Here is a 21,551-nt window from a genome sequence, read left to right as displayed (position 1 = left end):
TGAATTGTGATTCTGGATGTCTAACAATATACAAGGGTATACCCAAAAGAAACCAAACTTTTTTTTTGCTGGGCAGAGCTTTTATAGTACTATATTTTGCTGCTAGGAACACATAGACCTGAATATATAAAAATATATTTAAAAAGAAAGATGATGAGACTTACCAAACAAAAGCGCTGGCAGGTCGATAGACACACAGACAAACACAAACATACACACAAAATCTAGCTTTCGCAACCAATGGTTGCCTCATCAGGAAAGAGGGAAAGAGAGGGAAAGACAAAAGGATTTGGGTTTTAAGGGAGAGGGTAAGGAGTCATTCCAATCCCGGGAGCGGAAAGACTCACCTTAGGGGGAAAAAAGGAGGGAAAAAAGGACAGGTATACACTCGCACACACACACATATCCATCCTCATATACACAGACACAAGCAGACATTTGCCTTTACAAATGTCTGCTTGTGTCTGTGTATATGAGGATGGATATGTGTGTGTGTGCGAGTGTATACCTGTCCTTTTTTCCCTCCTTTTTTCCCCCTAAGGTGAGTCTTTCCGCTCCCGGGATTGGAATGACTCCTTACCCTCTCCCTTAAAACCCAAATCCTTTTGTCTTTCCCTCTCCTTCCCTCTTTCCTGACGAGGCAACCATTGGTTGCGAAAGCTAGATTTTGTGTGTATGTTTGTGTTTGTCTGTGTGTCTATCGACCTGCCAGCGCTTTTGTTTGGTAAGTCTCATCATCTTTCTTTTTAAATATATTTTTCCCACGTGGAACGTTTCCCTCTATTATATTGAATATATAAAAATGTTGAAAAACATCAACATTTACAAACCATTATGATGTGCATGGTAGAGGGTACATCACTTTGTACCAGTTAGTAGTGTTTCTTGCTGTTCCATTCACATATGGAGCATTGGAAGAACGATCATTTGAAAGCCTCTGTGCATGTAGTAATTATTCCAATCTGATCCTCATGATCCCTGCATGAGGGATACATAGGGGATTGTAGTATATCCCCCCCGCCTTCCCCATGAAAACATGTGGTTCCTGAAGAGGGGCAGCAGCTTTTTCAGTAGTTGCAAGGGCAACAGTCTGAATGATTGTCTGGTCTGGTCTTGTAATATCAACCAAAACGGCCTTGCTGTGCTGTTACTGCAAATGGCTGAAAGCAAGGGGAAACTACAGTCATAATTTTTCCTGAGGGCATGCAGCTCTATTCTGTGGTTAAATGATGATGGTATCCTCTTGGGTGAAATATTCCGGAGGTAATATAGTCCTCCATTCGGATCTCCTGGCGGGGACTACCCAGGAGGATGTCGTTATTAGGAGAAACAAAACTGGCGTTCTATTGATTGGAGTGTGGAATGTCACATCCCTTAATCAGGAAGGTAGGTTAGAAAATTTAAAAAGGGAAATGGGTAGGTGAAAGCTAGACATAGTGGGGATTAGTGAAGTTCGGTAGCAGGAGGAACAGGACTTCTGGTCAGATGAATACAGGGGTATAAATACGAAATCAAATAGGGGCAAAAGAGGAGTAGATTTAATAATGAATAACAAAGTAGGAACATGGGTAAGCTACTACAAACAGCATAGTGTTCACATTATTGTAGCCAAGTTAGACACAAAGTCCACACCCATCACAGTAGTACAAGTTATATGCCAACTAGCTCCATAATGAGGAGGAGATTGAGGAAATGTATGGTGAGATAAAAGGAATTATTCAGATAGTTAAGGGAGATGAAAACTTAATAGTCATGGGGGACTGGAATTCGATAGTAGGAAAAGGATGAGAGGGAAAAGTAGTAGATGAATGTGGACTGGGGGAAGGGAATGAAAGAGCAAGCCAACTGGTAGAATTTTGCACAGAGCATAATTTAGTCACAACTAACACTTGGTTTAAGAATCATGAAAGAAGATTGTATATGCAGAAGAGACTTGAAGACACCAGAAGGTTTCAGATTAATTATACAGTATAATGGTAAGACAGAGATTTAGGAACCGGGTTTTAAACTGTAAGATATTTCCAGGGGCACATGCGGACTCTGACCACAATTTATTGGTTATAAACTGCAGATTAAAACTGAAGAAACTGAAAAAAAGGCAGGAATTTAAAGAGATGGGACCTGGATGAACTGAAAGAACTGGAGGTTGTAGAGAGTTTCAGAGGGAGCATTAGGGAATGACTGATAAGAACAGGGGAAAGGAATACAGTAGAAGAAAACTGAGTAGCTTTGAGAGATGAAATAGTGAAGGCAGCAGAGGACCAAGTAGATAAAAAGACAAGGGCTAGAAGAAATCCTTGGGCAGCACAAGAGGTACTGAATTTAATCAATGAAAGGAGAAAATGTAAAAATGCAATACATGAGGCAGGTGGAAGGGAATACAAACATCTAAAAAATGAATTTGTACAGAAACCAGAAGGCAGTTATAAGAGTTGACGGGTATGAAAGGGAAACAGTGGTTGAGAAGGGAGTGAGACAGAGTTGTAGACAATCCTCGATGTTACTCATTCTGTATATTGAGCAAGAAGTAAAGGAAAAAACAGAAAAATTTGGGGTAGGAATTAAAGTCCACGGAGAAGAAATAAAAACTTTCAGGTTCGACGATGACACTGTAGTTCTTCCAGAGACAGCAAAGGTCTTGGATGAGCAGCTGAACGGAATGGACAGTGTCTTGAAAGGAGGATATAAGACAAACATTAACAAAAGCAAAATGAGTATAATGGTATGTAGTTGAATTAAATCTGGTGATGCTGAGGGAATTAGATTAGGAAATGAGACACTTAAAGTAATAGATGAATTTTGTTATTTGGGAAGCAAAATAACTGATGATGGTCAAAGTAGGGTGGATAAAAAATGTAGACTGGCAATGGGAAGAAAATCATTTCTGAAGAAGAGAAATTTATTAACATCGAGTATAGAATTAAGTGTCAGGAAGTTCTTTCTGAAAGTATTTGTACGGAGTGTAGCCATGTATGGAAGTGAAACATGGACAGTAAACAATTTAGACAAAAAGAGAATAGAAGATTTTGAGATGTGCTACTACAGAAGTATGCTGAAGATTAGATGGGTAGATTACATAACTAATGAGGAGGTAGTGAACAGAATTGGGCAGAAGAGAAATTTGTGGTATAACCTGACTAAAAGAAGGGATCGGTTGGTAGGACATATTGTGAGGCACAAAGTGGTCACCAGTTTAGTATGGAGAGAAGCATGGGGTTGAAAATTGTAGAAGGGGACCAAGAGATTAATATAGTAAGCAGACTCAGAAGGATGTAGGTTGCAGTACTCACTCGGAGATGAAGGGGCTTGCATAGGATAGGGTAGTATGGAGAGCTGCATCAAACCAGTCTATGGACTGAAGACCACCATTACCACCACCATCACCACAACAACAACAACAACAACAACAAAAGCAACAACAGTATACACCCAGAGTAATCATTTACAGCCAGTTCTTGAAACTTCGTTAGTAGACTTTCTCGGTATACTTTGTCTCTCTTCAAGAGTCTGCCATTTCAGTTCCTTCAGTATTTTTGTGACATTCTCCCATGGATTAAACAAACCCATGATCATTCATGCTGCTTTTCTCTGTATACGTTCAATATCCCCTATCTGCACACTTGAGAAATATTCTAGGATGGGCTGCACAAGTGACTTGTAAGCAATCTTTTTAGCAGGCTGATTGAACTTCCCAGTATTCTGTCAATAAACTGAAGTCCACCACCTGCTTTACCATGACTGAACCTATGTGACCATGCAATTTCATACCCCTACAAAGTGTTACACCCAGGTATGTTTGTGAGTTGGCTGATTCCAATAGTGACTTGTTAATATTATGGTCATAGGATACTACAATTTTTCATTTTGAAAAAAATTCACCATTTTACATTTCTGAACATTTAGAGCAAGTTCTCAATTTCTGCATCAAATTGAAGTCTTATCAAGGTCTGACTGAATATTTATACAGCTTCTCTCAGATATTCATGCAATCATCAACTAAGATCGATGACAGGCCATTGAAGAAATTGTGGAGCTGTCAGGAGTGACTTGGAGTTCAGTGCACTGTGCACTGTGATTTGGGAATGAAAAAGGTGGCCGCCAAATTTGTGTCATGATTGCTGACTGATGAACAAAAACAAGGTGGTGTGGAAGCTTGCTATGCTTTGAAAGAAGAGTCCCAAAATGATGTAAACCTTTTTCAAAAGTTATCACAGGTGATGAAACTTGGTGCTAAATCAAAGCAATGATGAAGCTAGTGAAAGAGTTAAAGTTTACCTCACCCCAAGAAAGCTCATCTAGTGAAATCAAACATAAGACAATGCGGATTTGTTTTTCCGATGTGAGACATATCGTCCTTTCAGAGATCATTCCGCAGGGTCAGACAGTTAACCAGGCTTTCTACTTGGAAGTTTTGAAAAGATTGTGCAGTATAGTGTGGCAGATGTGGCCTGATTTGTGGCAGTCAGATGACCAGTTTTTCCATCATGATAATGCCCCTGGTTCACAGAGCTCCAGCTGTGCATGAATTCTTGACCAAAACAGGTATGAAGCATGTTTCTCACCCCCCTATACTCACCTGATCTTGACCTGTGCATCTTTTTTTTATTGCCTAGAATGAAAAGAGACATGAAAGGAAAACACTTTGCTGATGTTGCTGAGGTGAAGAAGAAAAAACGACAGATGTGCTGTCAAGTATCATGAAAGATGAATATAAACAATGTTTTGAAAAATGGAATAAAAGAGTAGATGAATGTATTAGTGCAAGTGGAGAGTACTTTGAAGGAAATTGAAGGTTGATGTCTAAAATGTGAATAAATAAGTTAAAAAGGAATAAGTTCAGTTTCTCTTCAGTACACCCTTGTATGCATTATGGCCATCACGACATCTTCATTACACTCAGTATTTTCCAGCTATAAATATCTTTTGGTGTTGATGGAAGCTACAGGGTGCTAAATCTAATGACCAGTATGGGAATACCAACCATTCTTACTTCAGAACTCTCAGTATTGTAACTGCCATAAAACTTTTGTTGGTAAATGTGTTCTTGTGGTACTTTTTCTACTACTTAGGTCTCTTCTGACATATTTACTTCCCACAGTAAACATACTGGTGAGAAAAATAAGTCCCTCTTTTACAAATGCTTAAAATATATCTGAGAAGAGAAATTCGTTTTCACATGTGCTTTATGTCAGCATTCCGCAAATGTGAAACCCATTTTACATGATTTTTTTTATAGTTGATTCTTTATGTATTTTTTTCTGAAATGCCTATGACATCAGCCTTTAATTGTCAGATGCCTAATATCATATTGTACTGTTTCTTGGTGTTTTTGTCAGTAGAGAAAGTTTTTTCATATCTTTCTTGTGTTCAATCTTCAAGAGAAATACAACCACCTTGAAATCTCAGCTGTTTGATTTGAAGGAGCAAGATCTTTAGAAGCCTTCACTAACTCTTAATGAACTTCCACTGGTGATGAACCATTAAAAACATGTATTTTTTTGTTTGTTCTGACAATAAACACAGTGTGCATTGCATACTTTAAAAATCTGTGTAAATAAACCTGTTTCATATGTTAAGGTGACACTAGGATAATGTTTTTTTGTTAACATGTACCACCATCATATTTAAAATAACATTTCATTTGTGTTAATGACATCTCTTCACCTTATCCTCTCCAGAATTCTCACACTTTTCATTCCTGATTCAGTGACATAAACTTGTTCTTGAGGCTCTTGCATCCCCTTGTCAAGGAGAGCAGCTTCTGTTATGGGATTGCTGGAATCTACTACAAACATACCTCAGATGTGCACAATGTGAGACCATGCCAGAGAATGCGCTGGCTGCAGATAACCAATGTTATCCTTAATTTTCTGCTACATGGACCCTATAAAAAGGAATGAATCACCAGTAAAAATTGTGTGCTGCAGAACTAATAGTGATTGCTATGCCTTAGCTCTTCCAGACAGGCATTTTGGGTTACGTGTATATCCGTATGACTACCAATGCTTTGACACCCATATTCAGTCACCAAATTATGGAAATGTCTGAAGCACTGTCCCTTGTTTTGGCGTACCTGTGTCTGCCCTCTATGTTCTTCAGTTCCTGCAAAAATGAATATATCAGTGGAGGCCAACAGGGGAGAAATACAATAAACTCTGTTTTCGATGGGTACCTATTAAATTATACATCTGGGTTAATATCACCTGCACTGTAGTGATGTTGCCTTTAAAAATATTTAAAAATAAATTTGCATTCAAAGCCAGTCCTTTAAAACCCTGTTTATCAAGCCAGATTTCATCTCACCACAATATGATACACAGTCTAGCTGTTCCACCCTTGAAATCTTCTGCAGAGTCCTCCAGCAGATTGGGTTTCCAGCTCTTTATATTTTTGGCAGTTTTCCTTTTTGACAAGTACTTTATAAAAGTATTACTGTAGTGACTATGCAGTCACCAGCCACACACCCTTTCACTAACAAATTCAGAAGAGTTCATTCAACAGAACATTAAACATATCATGTACCAGTACATATTAATAGTGTTGTATATGTACAAAATGAAATTTTTATTGTTCCTTACTCTTAAATGTGTAGTTTAATCTTCATATCTTTCATACCTTTTACTCCACTGAAGAATATTTAAAGTTATGAAGTGTGTTATATGCCTACTCAATGTATAAAGTGTTTTATTGTAACCTTAAATAAAAATGCCTAGAAATCACTTTTAGAAGTGTACTTATAACTTGCCTTGTCCAATGTCTTATGCAAAAGATGCTTTTGTAAACAACAGGACCAATAAATACAATCAGAATCTGTTCAGTTCCTGCAACTGCATCATTAGTATCTGAAAGCTTGATTAATGACAATATTATTGTTGCGAGTGTCAGCAGATGAGTTTTGAACTTCTGTGTCAAGCTCATATGTTCAAACCAAGCTAAAAGAGGATTTTAATTTTTTTAAAGACTTAAAAATCCACTGTAACCAGTGACCTGTTGTGGTACTATTATACAGAGTGTACATAAAGTTCAGGAACACTTTCAATTATTTATTGCACATAACCAAACATTGTACAGATATCATACATATGTCATTTTGAAGAGAAACCCTGAAAGTTTTGTTTTTTTCATATATACCACCACAGCATAGTTTGGTAATCTGCCAATAGTCAGTGCTAGTCCAAACATGGCGAGTTCAGGTGCGGAGCGATCTTTCTGTGTGTTGGAGTTCGACAAAAACAAGTGTACTACAGCTGTTCAACGGATGTTTAGAACCAAGTATGGTAAGAAGCCAACAACAAGGAAGGCCACTTACCACTGGAACAACAATTCGTTATGATGGGTTGCTTGTGCCCAGCAAAGAGAAACGGACATCCCAGTGTGAGTGAAGTGAATGTGGAGCACGTATGAGAGACATTCATGACAAGTCCAAAGAAATCGGTGCATCATGCATCCTGCGATCTTAAAATGGCTCCAACTGGATTCTCCATTCAACTTTCAGCAGGATGGGGCTCCACCCCATTTTCATTGTAAAGTTCATGGGTACCTGAACACGGAACTGCTGCATCAGTGGATCGGCCGTGCTAAAGAAGAGGACAGCTGTTTCATGAAATGGCTTCCCCGATCACCAGATCTCACTCCATGTGACTTTTTTCTGTGAGGACACATTAAAGATCTGGTGTATATACCGCCTGTACCACATGATGCAGCAGAGCTCCGGGAGAGAATACGGGAAGCGACTGCCATAGTCGATGATGCCATGCTGGGACGAGTATGGCAAGAATTCGATTACCGTATTGACATCTGCCAGTTCGCATAATGAACATTTGTAAAAAGAACTTTCAAAATGCATTATGTATGACATCTGTACAATGTTTAGTTCTTGTGCAATAAATAATTGAAAGTGTTCCCGGACTGTATGTACACCCTGTATAATAGTGGAACTATTAAATACATAAGAAATGAAAACATTGATTTTACGAGTCTCTAAGTTTCTATCTTCGAAGATACTTTTCAGTATCCCCCCTCTCCTCCCTACCTAACCCCTCTGTCCCCCAAAACACACACACACACACACACACACACACACACACACACACACAACTTGTTGGCTCTTCTCATTGATCACTGACTTGTTGCTTGTCTGCAGGCGGGCTACCCCAAGTGGTCGCTCAGCAGCCCATCGTCTGGGGAGCGGGAGGCTGTGCCCTTCTCGTACCTGCCATCTGGTGGCCATGTCATGTACCTGCCAGACGGTGATGTGGACGTGGAGCCCCCGCTGCCTCCCAGGAGCCGTGCCCGGCAGCGACAGGGCCCCCTGTGGGATGCCGCACCTCTCTCCAAGTCTTGCGGTGACATCTCGGCCTGTGAAATGAGACAGGTAGCCCTCTGCTAGCCTGCACCTTTTTGTGTTTCTCTCATGTCATGACCTCATTCTACACTGTTATTCTCTGTCACAGTCATTGTAATTTCAAATTCCACCAGACTGAGGATGTTGTCATGGTGCTGGGCTCCTATCTGCAGTTTGAATCCCCTTCTGGGGACCGTGCTTCATATTTTACCTACCCTGTGCTATTCAGCTGCAGCCTTGAAAGTGCATATAAGTTTGTACTGTGAGCATCTCTCTGTGTCTCTTCAGCCAACGAGCTACTTTGTAGTGAAATCTAGGACAGATCATTGTTTATAGACACTAATTTGATTTGTAATTTGGTTTCATGATATTTTACTGTCTCTATTCCTTCCTTTTTAAACTAATTATCTGATGATTGCTTGGTGAAACATGAAACCTGGTGATGATTCCAGGCCTGAGGCTAAAATATAATTTAAAAAACGTAAAAATGAGGTTAAAGCATATCCATCTCCTGAAGTGATTTAGGAAGAACACAGAAAACTTGAAATCAAATTAATGTCTGTACTCAACTGTATGTACTAGATTTTGCTACACAGTAACTTGTCAACTGAACACACCCAGAGAGGCGTTCAGGGTGTAAACATGTATGTGATCTCAAGGCTGCAGCTGGCTGTGTAACAATGCAGCTTTGGCAATACTTAGATTGCAGGTCTATTAATAATAATATTGAAAATGTAAAACTGATTGCAAGAGAAAGCCTTCTCAAAGTGAAAACTACTAAAAACATAACTGAATTACTGGTTTCAATCAGCTAGATGTTCACTAGAAGAGGGACAGACAATGCCCACCTGCTGGTGCAATTAGTAAACTAGTCTTTGCAGTCACAAGTATTATAATAAACTCCAATATGATATACTGATAAATTGAGGTACTATTAAACAAGTGGAAACTGACAGAAAAAGCAACGCCCCCCCCCCCCCTAAAAAAAACAGAGAAAGAGACATTCAACATATCAGAAGACACTTTGAAAAAGGCTTTGTTATAGGAATCACTTTGTTCTTCTAACAGCTCCTTTTCCATCAAGTCGTAGAAGGGGGGATGTGGAGATGATGAGTCAATTTTATCTGCAATCTAAGTGGATCCTGACTGGAACCTAATGTGATGGCTTAAGGGCTTGCTGCTTTGCTGCAATGGCAGCTGCCATCATCTCTTGTCGGAAACAAACTTGCGACAGCTGCTGGTGAGGAAGCGGCACTTTCCAGGGGAGTGCCATTAGTGGGAGCAGGAATTATTGAATGGAAATATCTACATTCTGCTGCTAAGACTGATTCAGTGAAAAGCCTCAGTCTTAAAACAATTTTGTGGAGCTGTTGGAGCTCAGAAAATTGAAAGTCAACAAGTGGCTATTGGAAGATACAGGGTGACTAAGACATAATTTCTGTTTCATGCAATGAACAGCAGTTTTCTATGAAAGTTCATGCAGATGAGTGGGAAAAACAGTCCTGCAGTGTTCAGACACAGTGTTAGTGGGGTGATGTTCGACACAGTTGTTTATTCCTTGCTCCATTTTTGAGTGGAACAGGCAGGAAAATGACTAGCTGTGGTATAAGGTACCCTCCACCATGCACTGTATGGTGACTTGTGTAGTATGTGTATAGCTGTAGACACCTCTTATTGGTGTAGGAGGCAAGTATTGATCTCTCTGGGATGGGATGGTGTCTTTAGCATTTCTGAAATCATTAGTTAGTGATCAATGAAGTTATTTTTCCAATACAGAAAGCCTACAAGAATTCAGTAGTGCATTTCCATAAACTGGCATGGAATTCTCTTTAGTAATTTTCTGGTTTACTGGTTAAGTGTTGCAGTTTATACGCATGCATGTGCTTAGCAGGAAGAACCTCATATCAGAGTCTGGAGTTATTGGCTAGTACAGATGGTGTTTAATGAAGGAGACATACTTGGTGAGATATATCTGAAGCCAATAAATTGAACTTATGTCTATGGAAACTTGAAGTACCACGTCTTTGTGCGATTTTTTCCCTGTTAGCTTTAAACTTTCATCGTATCCTATTTTGATCTTTCTTTTTTCACATTATTGAGGATTAATTATAGTCAGTTTACTGGCCATTAGCAGTATATGTCATTCAGTCCAATGGCCAGATCTCAAAATTGTGTTAAACAGTTACATAGCTACAGGGCACTAATTGTTGCTCTTATTTGCAGATGCCATTGTTTTTAAATTCATATGAGAGGGAGTGGGAAGAAGAGTGGTGTCTTCATGACATGGAAGTCTTTATTGCCTCAAGTGTTACGTGATGCCCCATTTAGTCCCCTGTGATAATATGGTACAGGAACGTCCCCCACCTGATACCATAACGAACTCCTGGAAAGGAAACTTAATTTTCTTATCTTTATTCTCATCAGATAGTTGCCATTCTGTCCAGAGAGAAAACATCTTGTGGTAGTCCACCATGTTGTGTATGGCATACAGTACACTGCCAGTGGAGATCTTGAGTTTGTGTGCAATCTGCTTCACAAGAATGTAACAGTCAGCTTGAGTCATATCTTCTATACTGTCTTCATTGACATCTGAGATGGTCATACATAGCAGCTCTGACCTTTGCTTATCTTGCACATTTGTTCTGCCTTTATCAAATTACTTGCACCAAAACCACATCCGCTTTTATGATGTTACATGCACTCCATATCATAGATGACAATGGCAGGCATACGTGGTGTATATAGTCCACTTATAGCGATTAGCACACTGATGTAATATTTAGTATAAACATTGTAGCACTTCGTATATAGACTGCCTTATTTTTGATGTAGTTGCATTCAGACCCAATGTTAGACACGGTAGTACAAATTGCAAAGTCGGAGGAGTTGATTGCTATTGTGCAAAATGTGGTTGTGGATAACTGGCAGATGGCAAAACTTGACGAGACACACCAGAGGGATAGGCCCCTATCGAAGGCTTTGTACGCTTCAGTGACAATGTTGTTGAGGCAGACAGTACCAGGATGTGTACTCCAGAGTCCCAGTGCCAGTCTGCTATAGAGATGGAGACCACATTGGACTGCTCTCGGTCTCTGTCGCAGGAGTCTTCCACCAAGTTCACAGTAGCCACAGAGCAGCATACTTCCACAGCACCAGATTTGTGCCTCTGTGTGTGGCACTCTTGCCCAGATTGCTGGTCATTGTACGAGAGGAGACAGTGCCTCAATTTCTTGCAACTTGTTGGGCCTGCTGCACACCGGGACACTTAGCAATCATGTGCAGAAAATGACAGCTAGCTGTGCTGTGAGGCAACGTCCCCATGTTCCCAATCTAGTGTACAAGCACACCAGCTGGCCAACAGCCACACCGTGTTATGGTAGACTTGCAAGTAGTGGGATGTCACATGAAGTTTCAATTAGACAGAAGAGCCTTACCCAGTCTGATCAGTTTGGATAGTTATCAGTGGCTGGGATGCCACCCTTACAGCACTCTCAGTGCAAAGTAGTGATTCTAGTGAGCAGCAGATTCCCTTCGTGGGATAACTACTAGTTGCAACCAAATACAAAAATGTAGGGACATTTTGGTTGTAAATTCATAGTTGGTGAAAAATAATATTTTCAGACTTGATGCTTTCTCCATTTTTGAATTTTAAGTAGCTGATAAAGTTAACCTTGTCTGTCAGGTGGTGCCATTTCAGAACTTGGAGTCATTACTGCAGTCATTAAATCAACTTTCTGGTAAGTACCTGGATAGAGCCACCAATTTCGAGGCCTACATTACATTGAAACCGTCAATAGCTCCTAACATCTGTTGAGCCTGCTCCATGCTGTTTGCTGTGCAAGATAAGTGGAGGCAGAACTGGTTTCACTGACCAAAGGGCTGCCTACACGTTAATGATCCAGAAACCTAATGACAGTGTTAAACTTTGTAGCCAATTAAAGCACATGGTAAACTTACAGAGTGAACTAGATGTTTATCACATACCACATCCTGAGGAGTTATTGGGTAAGTTAGCCAGCAGTCAGTATTTTTCCACAATTGACCTTAGAGATGCATACTTGTGGTTGCCATTTGACACTGAGTCTTGGTAGGCTATAGTGTTAAATACTCCTTTCAGGATATACCTGTATAACTGGTTGCCGTTTGAGATAGCTTCAGCTCCAGGAAAATTCCAGCATTTTGTTGAGCAACTTATAAGACTTTTGTGCTGTGCCAATGATGTGGATAACATTTGATTTACTGGCTCCATGAGAGAACAGCAAACAAAAAGTTTTGTTTTTCCCCCCTCCTAGAGTCTAAGTTTTAGGGCATCATTTCCCCTATGTTGCCAAGCTGTCCACCATACAGTGTTGCACACTACAGTTTGAGCCTTAGGTGTATTTTTTGCTATTGAGGGTGTGTCGTGCACTGTGGTCCAGACAACGGTCACCAGTTTGTTCTATCACCAAAATGGTATTCAGCACCTGACCACTGCGCTGTTACGTGTGGCGTGAGATGCAGAGCTCGAGCAGTTGGTCAAGACATTCAAACTTCAAACTGTAACTCAAGAAAATTGTCACAGAGGTCCTTAGAGAGGAGGCCCTGCCCAGTTTTTTGGCATCTTATTTTGCAACTCCTATCAATTGTTGCAGTCCAGCTGAAATGCTGCAAGGCCATCAGCCATATGGTATCATTGACCTATTGCATCCTGCACCACATTCCATTGTGCTAAGGTATTGGCAAGGTTCTGCCATTTGGGCACACTTGTTAAGATGGATGCCATAAGGGTACAAGGCACTGTGGTGAGAAATAAGGGGGGGGGGGGGACAACTTAGATTGTTGCAGTGCATCAGCAGTGCCTGACATACAAAATGAAGCTGTTATGCCAGTGTCAAACTGAGTGACGGGCACCGCAACTCAGTTGTACAGCAGACATTCGTGCAGGAGGGAGGGCCCAACCAATCCTCGCTCCAAACATTGAGTGGCACCTGCCAGCATTCCCACTGCCTGTTTGACACTGGCAGTACAATGAGTGCCCGTGTCCTGTGAAACCTATCATGCAGCAGAACTGTTTGCTGGGGGAAAGGGGCATTTCTGATTTGGGTAATTAGCTCCCTCCATCATCACACAGCTGGCACAGACTGTTCACTCCAGTCCTCATTCATGTTTGACCACTAGCCTCGGGTGGAGTGTCAGCCCATCACCACCCACCCGGTCGCACGCATGATGTCCGAGCAGAGAGCGCCTAGGTGGAACCGCTCGGGAGATGGGGGAGGGGGGGGGGGGGGGGGGGTTGATATCCCTGCGAGACTCGAGCACACAGATGAGATGTTGTTCACTGTTGAGAGTTGGGGTAATGCATGACTCCACCGCAAGCAGTGTGTGTGTGTGTGTGTGTGTGTGTGTGTGTGTGTGTGTGTCACATTATTGGTCAGCACCTCTGGAGTAATAAATTTCCTGGTTCAGCCACATCGAGTCTGGAGTCAGTCATGTGCTAGCTCTAGCCAGATTTTTGTTTACTTGGCCTACACTCACTGGCATTTCATGTTAATTCTCACCCTTATCACACTCTTTCAGTTCGTGTTTGTCCTTGGCCACACTTCTGGACTCCCTACTTGTCAGTTAGGTTGCCAATCAGTGTTTGTTCATGCATTTCCAGCCATTTACATCTCGTTACTCAACACATGGAATTTAATTTGCATGGGGCATTTGTACACTTTTAATCGCTCTTGCTACCTTATTCCTGAATTACCCCATTGTACATATATAATTAATTATGATTAATGTTGGTATTGTTGTCATTTGTGTACTGCAGGTAGGCAGAACGCCATCACCAGAATTGCCTCCTGAAGTGCGGCGTGACCGTGAGAAAGACAGAACCCATCGTTGGAACTGGGAACAAGCCAAGGAGAAAGATTGGTGCGTCTCCAGGGAGCAACGTGCCTCTCAGACAAACCAACATCTCAGTGATACCGATGCTACTGCCAAGAAAAATAAGGGTCGCAGGTGAGACAGCATCTCACTCCTTGTCTGGAGTCACATAGAAAAATTTGTATCTCTAAAAATATCAAACTTTATCCAGACACTATCAAAGAGATATTAGATGCTGTAGGCAAAACGGAAGGAAAGTAAAAATATAAGTTTTGTTGCTCCAAAAAACAAGTGTGCATGATTAAAAAACAAAAGGAATGTATGCTGTACTTAATTCCTTATACCAATACGTTAATGTCTGAATACCTGTATTTGACCAAGCTGTGTCAGACCATTAGTATCTATAGTTTCATGTTCATCATCATTGTTCCCTTGCTTCTGACATTCACAATCCCTATGTCAATGTTTATGCAACTGTTCCACTGTACTCGGCACTAAGCTACTCAAATTGCCTATTTGAGAAATGCTCCTTTTATAAGTCTTCTAGTGTCCATCCATCCAGCATACAAGAGATTTGTTTCTTTCTAAGATGATTAGATTTTTAGTTCTTTCCCCCATGTCATATGAAGTATCATAAAATTTATGGAGCAAAAATGAAATATTTTTTTTGCTATTAGTCTCACATTGTGCTGCAGATGCATCACTCAAAAGTTATACCATTATAAGCAGAAATATGTCAGCAAGGCAAGCAGCATAATTATGCTTCTACGTTATATCCTATGAAGCTTTTATTTATTTATATTTTTTTGAGTGTAAAAACTAGTTGTGAGAGTTCAGAAATTATGCTATTCTTAAGAACACTCATCCAAACAATACAAAGCATGAGACTTTTACATCTCCCACAATATTTCAAATAATAGCTAAATATACATAAGGGTATCGATAATAACCAACATCATGATGAATCAGTTTACATCCAGTGGTGCAAAAAGGTCTCCTCCAGACTTCTCCATGCATTATAGGTCCAGCTCCAAGCATCTAAATGATTTATGATATCACCTATCCACCTTTAGTTACACTGTTATACTTATCTTTACTTATTTCTAGGAGTGCAGGAATGCTTCTATCATTCATTCACCTGGCTGCTTGTCCCAACCTTTCGACTCCCATAACTATTTATGTTTCTAAATGCTCTCTTGATTTTTCCTTTATGTAAACTTGAGTAGTGTCACACAACTTACCTAACTTTAAATGCAGAATTTAGATTTTTGAAGATTTTTTTCCCTTTAGGACATGTCACTAACTTTGTGCAAATCGAATAGCTCTTTTCCCTTATTTATGTTTTGCAAGACTGAACATCTATACCTACATGTATACTTTGAAACCACTGTGGATTGCTTGGCAGTGGGTAGTTTCCACTGTACGGTTATTGGCGCTTTTTCACATTCATTTCACATACGGAGCACTGGAAGGATGATGCTTAAACATCTCTGTGTAAACTATAATTATTCTAGTTTTGTCTTCATGATTCCTATGGAAGTGATACATAGGGGATTGCAGTATATTCCTAGAGTTATCATTTACAGCTGGCTCTAGAAACTTCCTTACAAAGCAGTTTGTACCTGTCTTCATGCATTTCTCAGTTCAGTACTTTCAGTATAGAAGTGATTCTCTCACATGGGTAAAACAAGCCTGTGACCATTTTGGCTGCCCCTCTTTGTATATGTTCAGTGCCTCTTTTAGTCCCAAAATTTGAGATATATTCCAGGATGGATCCCACAAGTATCTTGTATGCAGTCTCCTTTGTAGACAGGTCTCATTTTCCAAGTATTCTACCAATAAACTGCAGTCTACCACCTGCTTTACCTATGATTGAGCCATGTGATCATTCCATTTCATACCCCTGCAAAGAGTTACACCAGATATTTGTGTAAGCTGACCAATCCCAACTATGTTTGATACTGTGCTCATAGCAAACTTTGTTTTTGCACTTCTAATACATACAGTACTTATTACAGATAACTGCATCCTCTGAAAAAAGTGTTGAGATTGCTATTAATATTGTGCCCAAGGTCGTTAATATATGACATGAATAGCAATGGTCCCAACACACCTTCCTGGGTACTCTTGAAGTCAATGACTCTCCATCCAGGATAACTTACTGTGTGTACTCCCACCAAAAAATCCTCAGACCAGTCGCGAATCTGGGTCAGTAACACATATGAGTATACTTTAATACCAAGTGTCTGTGTGGTACTGAGTTATATGCCTTTTGTAACTTGAGAAACACTGCATGAGTCCAACTGCCTTGATTTCATGGCTTTCAGAATGTCATGTGGGGAAAGTGTGATTTGGGTTTCACAGGATGAATGTTTCTGCAGTCCATGCTTGTTGGCATTGAGGAGGTCATTCTGTTCAAGATACTTAATTACATTTGAGCTGAGAACTTGTTCCAAGATCCTACAACAAATGTCAACATCAGCGATATTCAACAGTAGTTTTGTGGATCACTTCTGTTGCACTTCTCGTAGATGGATGTGACTTGTGCATTCTTCTGACAACTGAGCACAGTTTTTTTATTGAAAGATATTCAGTATATTGTGGTTAAAAGAGAGGCTCTAGAATCAGATCAGTATAGAATCTGATAGGGATTCCAACAGGTCCTGGAGCCTTGTTCCATATTTCACTCATATTTGCGGTAGTGTGAGAACTAAATTGGGGCATGACTCTTGGTTCTCCTGTGTAAAGGAACATTTGGAAGTGGAGTTAAAATTTTGCTTTGTTACCCTCAATTTCAGGTCCCGTCTCATGCATTCTATTTTGTACTTTGGCAGTCATTGCTGCTACAACTGCCTCATGGTCACTGGCTACAGTTTCAATGTGAACAACCTCAAAGAGCTCAGGTCTATTTGTTGTTATGAACATTAAGTTTAGTGCCACTAACAGCCTTTACAAATGACTAGAATTTCTTCAGGTTGTTTGAAATATCTTTTGATAATATTGTGCTATGCCTTCTTGACAGTCAGACACATTTCATCCAGCAGCTCTCTATCTACAGCCCTCTGCTTTGTTTTACACATGCACTCACAATGAAAAAGAAAAAAAAGATGGAGTTATTCAAATGAGATAGAATTGGTAGATGTAAAATACATATACAGAAGAACTGGATGTTTATTCAAGAGAAAGAGCTTCACAAATTGAGCAAGTCAATAATGCACAGGTCCATCTCTGGCTCTTATGAAAGCAGTTATTCAACTTGGCAGTGATTGACGGAGTTGTTGGATGTCCTTCTGAGGGGTATCATGCCAAATTATTTCCAATTGGTGCATTGGATCTTCAAAATCCTGAGCTGGTTGGAGGACTTTGCCCATAATGCTCCAAACATTCTCAATTTGGGAGGGATTTGGCGACCTTGCTGTCCAAGGTAGGGTTTTGCAAGCACGAAGACAGCAGTAGAAACTCTTGCCATATGCAGGCGGGCATTATCTTACTTAAATGTGAGCCCAGGCTGGCTTGCCATGAAGGGCAACAAAATAGGGCATAGAATGTTGTCAACATACTGCTGTGCTGAAAGTATGCCATGGATGACAACCAAAGGGGTCTTGCTATGAAATGAAATGACACCCCAGAACATCACTCCTGGTTGTCAAGCCATATGGTGGACAGCAGTAAGATCGGTATCCCACCACTGTCCAGGGCACCTTTAGACACATCTTCACTGGTCATAGGGGCTCGGTTTGAAATGGGACACATCACTGAAGACTATTCTACTTCTGTTAATGAGATTCCATCTGGATGACCAGCAAAGATGCATCTGGAGATGCCTCAGAGAGTAGAGGGATACCAACGTGACTCTCGCCACCATACAGCCGGACAATGAGTGATGGCCTGGGTTGCTTTTATATTTCATAGCAGGAGACCTTTGTCCACAGCTCGTGGCCTCACGGTCCCACTCTCACTTCCTGAGCACGGGGTTCCAGGTTCTATTCCCGGTGGGGTCAGGGATTTTCACCTACCTCGAGATGACTGGGTGTTTGTGTTATCCTCATCATTTCATCATCATTCATGAAAGTGGTGAGATTGGACTGAGCAAAGGTTGGGAATTTGTACAGGTGCTGATAAATGTGCAGTTGAGCGCCCCAAAACCCAAGCATCATCATCATCATCAGGACACCTTTGGTTGTCATCTATGGCACCCTTACAACATAGTGGTTCGCTGATGATATTCTACATCCCATTTTGTTGCCCTTCATGGCAAGTCATATTGGGCTGACATTTGAGCAAGATATGCCTGCCTGCCCACACATGGTGAGAGTTTCTACTGTTTGTCTTCATGCTTCCCAAATGCAACCTTGGCCAGAAAGGTCACCAGATCTCTCCCCAATTGGGAATGTTTGGAGCATTATCGGCAAAGTCCTCCAACCGGCTCAGGATTTTGACAATCTAATGCATAAAATGGACAGAATGTGGCACAATATCCATCAGAACAACATCCAATAACTCTATTAATCTATCCCAAGCTGAATAATCACCCTCATAAGGGCTGGAGGTGGACCAATTTGTTATTGACTTTCTCAATTTGTAAAGCGCTTTTTCTTGAATAAATCATCCATTTTTTCCTGAAATTGTAATCATTTGTTTGTCTGTACATGTACTTCATGTCTACTGATTTCTGTCTCAACTATTCTTTTAAATTTGAGCAACAGTTTGTGTACATACTCCCATCCTGAACTAAAAGTTTGAAGCTCTTCATTCAAATTTGGTACTACTGCTTCACTGTCTAGTTTCCAGAACATATAAATCTTCATACTTTGTTTAGTTGCCCTTTATACTTTGGTAATCAATACTGGCACAACTCTCTCGTGGTACTGATACCACTTCCAATGTGGACATTCTCAAAGAGGTTGGGTCTGTTTGTTGCCATTAGATCCATTTCAGTCACGGATGGGACTCCATACTATCTGTTCTAGGTAGTCTAAGAACAAAAACTTGTAATGTTTTGCACAGTATCTTGTCACTCCCATCACCAACAAAACTGTAATTACTGTATCCCAATTCATTATTGTAAAATTAAAGTCTTCTTTGCTGATCACATTATGAGTGGGGAACTTATGTACTGTTGAAATGAAACTTTCTCTAAAGTTTTTGGTTACATGAGGAGGTGAGTTTAGGGATTGATAGAAGGATCCAGTTATAGCTTTATGTTCACTCCTGATACTGAGTCTTTCCCAAACAATCTCACATGCAGCTTCAATTTCTATCTAAGTGAATTTGATTATCTTGTCTACTGTGATAAATACACCACTTCCATTTCCCATTTGCCTACCCTTTTGATATATGTATAAATTTCCCCCAAAAATCTCACTGCAGTCTATCTAAAGTCTTAGCCATATTTCTGTGCCTAGTACTATGTGTACTACTTCTTAGGAGTCCTTCAAACTCTGGCACTTCATTGAAAATGCTTTGTTAATTAACCACCAGGGTTTTAATATTCTCACCTGTGGGGGGGGGGGGGGGGGGGGGGAGATCTTACACTGGTACTTCCAGGTCTCTTACAGATATGGACTGGATGGAGAGCTGCCTACTCTAAAAACTTAGTGTGCTCCCTATACACAGTCAGTTACATGGGTAGCAGCCTCTGATGTATAGCGCACACTTGGACCATTTAGGGGGACTCACGTTCAGAGCCCTATGGCATAAATATAAGACATCACAGCCTAGCTTGTCTCAGAATCTTTGCAGTCTCTGGTTCAAGCCTTCCACTTCCTTAAATCGCTTCAGGCAAATACTGGGATGGCTCCTTTGAAAGGTCACAGCTTCCTTCTCCATCCTTCCGATGGGAACAATGACCTCGCTTTTTTGCCCCCTCCCCCAAATCAACCAACTAACCAAGCACCTTGAACTTGTTGGGTATGGGGATGGGTGTAACACACAGAGTTCTCCATGGTCCCTGTTTCCCCTGTACAGGGCACCTAGATGTACCACTGACATGACACTCACTGTCAAGTGGACCATTGGTAATAGGTCCTGTAGTTCCTGCAGAGGAGACAGTACACACAGGAAAAGATTGTACTTGAGGTACCACTGGAACCTCTGATACACGCCTCTAAGGATTCCTCCCATACACTCGTTTCCTGCAGTATCAAGTCACTTGATAGTAGTCATGGTGATTTCCAGCTGCTTGTATCCATCAATTATGTATGTTGCAACATTTTACTAGCTACCAGTTCATATGTAAGATCCAAGAATTTAGTATGGTTGCAGTGAAGTCACAATAGTAAATAATAATACTTATCTTCCAGTTTGTTCAGGCATTGACAATCGAGGTGTGTAGGTTTTTGTGGCAAACAAACGTTTTCCATGTTTTTGTTACGCAAGACATTTTTGCGACTAACTAATGAAATGATCACACTGTAATTTAACTTTCACTTGCACTTTAATGACTATTTGGCAATTTTTCTGAATACAAATACAAAACTGACTCAAATTTGATTAGAAATGGAGCACCATACAACTTTTACAACTGACTGCCAACAACTCAACAACTAACTTGCAAACTCTTATTCCTGTCTCTTTACACATTATTGACAATAAAAATCAATAAATCATTGTTGAAATTACAATTTTAACAAATTTTACAGTCACAAAGTTTAATTTTGATTAAATTTGATTGCACTACATGTTGAAATGTAAATGCAAACTGACTTCTCAAATTAATGAAATATTCAGTTATCACATCTGAAGTTCATAAAATAACAAGTTTTAAAAATATTTAGTTATTAAGTTTTTGTTCCCCTAATAATTAATGCATTTCCAGCTTTATTTTGAGCATTTATTACTAAACTGTATATTTTTGAGTGATGTGTATGTCTTCACCAAAAATTTTATGCAAACACTAAATGATGTTTACACATCTGACTAATGCAGCTTTTACATATTGACGAAAGAATTAACTTACATTCCAGGCAATGATGACAAAGTTTTGAATAATTAACATAAATGAGTTTGAATATTTGTCTAATGAAAGAGAGGGTGGGTCAAGTTGTTTGGTAAATATGACATTGGTCACTTAATTATAGTGTCTCTTGGTCTGCCATATTACACTGTGTTCGAGAACAGCATTCACAGTGTGGCTGCATTGTGGCTTGAACAATGTATTACAGAACAGTAAACAACGTACTTTAAAATAAGCTTGCTGATTTTCTTTTAATTTCTGTACCTGTTAAGTAAAAGTATTACTAATTCCCTTTATGAACTGAAGAAATTAATACACAAAATGAGATTTCTATGAAGGCAGCAGAAACATTTTGTATAAAAGTTATTAAATTCCTCAAATTTTTTGTTGTTATAGTTGCTA

At 40.1% G+C, this 21,551-nt stretch overlaps 1 protein-coding gene across 2 annotated transcripts in view; it reads left to right on the top strand.

The window, feature by feature from the left end:
* Positions 1-21,551, top strand: part of LOC126187701 (uncharacterized) — a 248,975-nt gene that overhangs the window by 186,265 nt on the left and 41,159 nt on the right. For both annotated transcript variants that reach the window (XR_007537778.1, XM_049928943.1), the window contains exons 10-11: positions 8,144-8,374; positions 14,139-14,329. Coding sequence is in view for 1 of the 2 variants with exons in the window: in XM_049928943.1 (XP_049784900.1) it covers positions 8,144-8,374; positions 14,139-14,329 (422 nt within the window). In the remaining variant the exon portion in view is untranslated. The remainder of the gene's footprint in view (positions 1-8,143; positions 8,375-14,138; positions 14,330-21,551) is intronic.

The sequence above is a fragment of the Schistocerca cancellata genome, chromosome 5 (genome assembly GCF_023864275.1).
Source record: "Schistocerca cancellata isolate TAMUIC-IGC-003103 chromosome 5, iqSchCanc2.1, whole genome shotgun sequence".
Taxonomy (NCBI): domain Eukaryota; kingdom Metazoa; phylum Arthropoda; class Insecta; order Orthoptera; family Acrididae; genus Schistocerca; species Schistocerca cancellata.
This window is presented reverse-complemented; position numbering and strand designations above follow the sequence as displayed.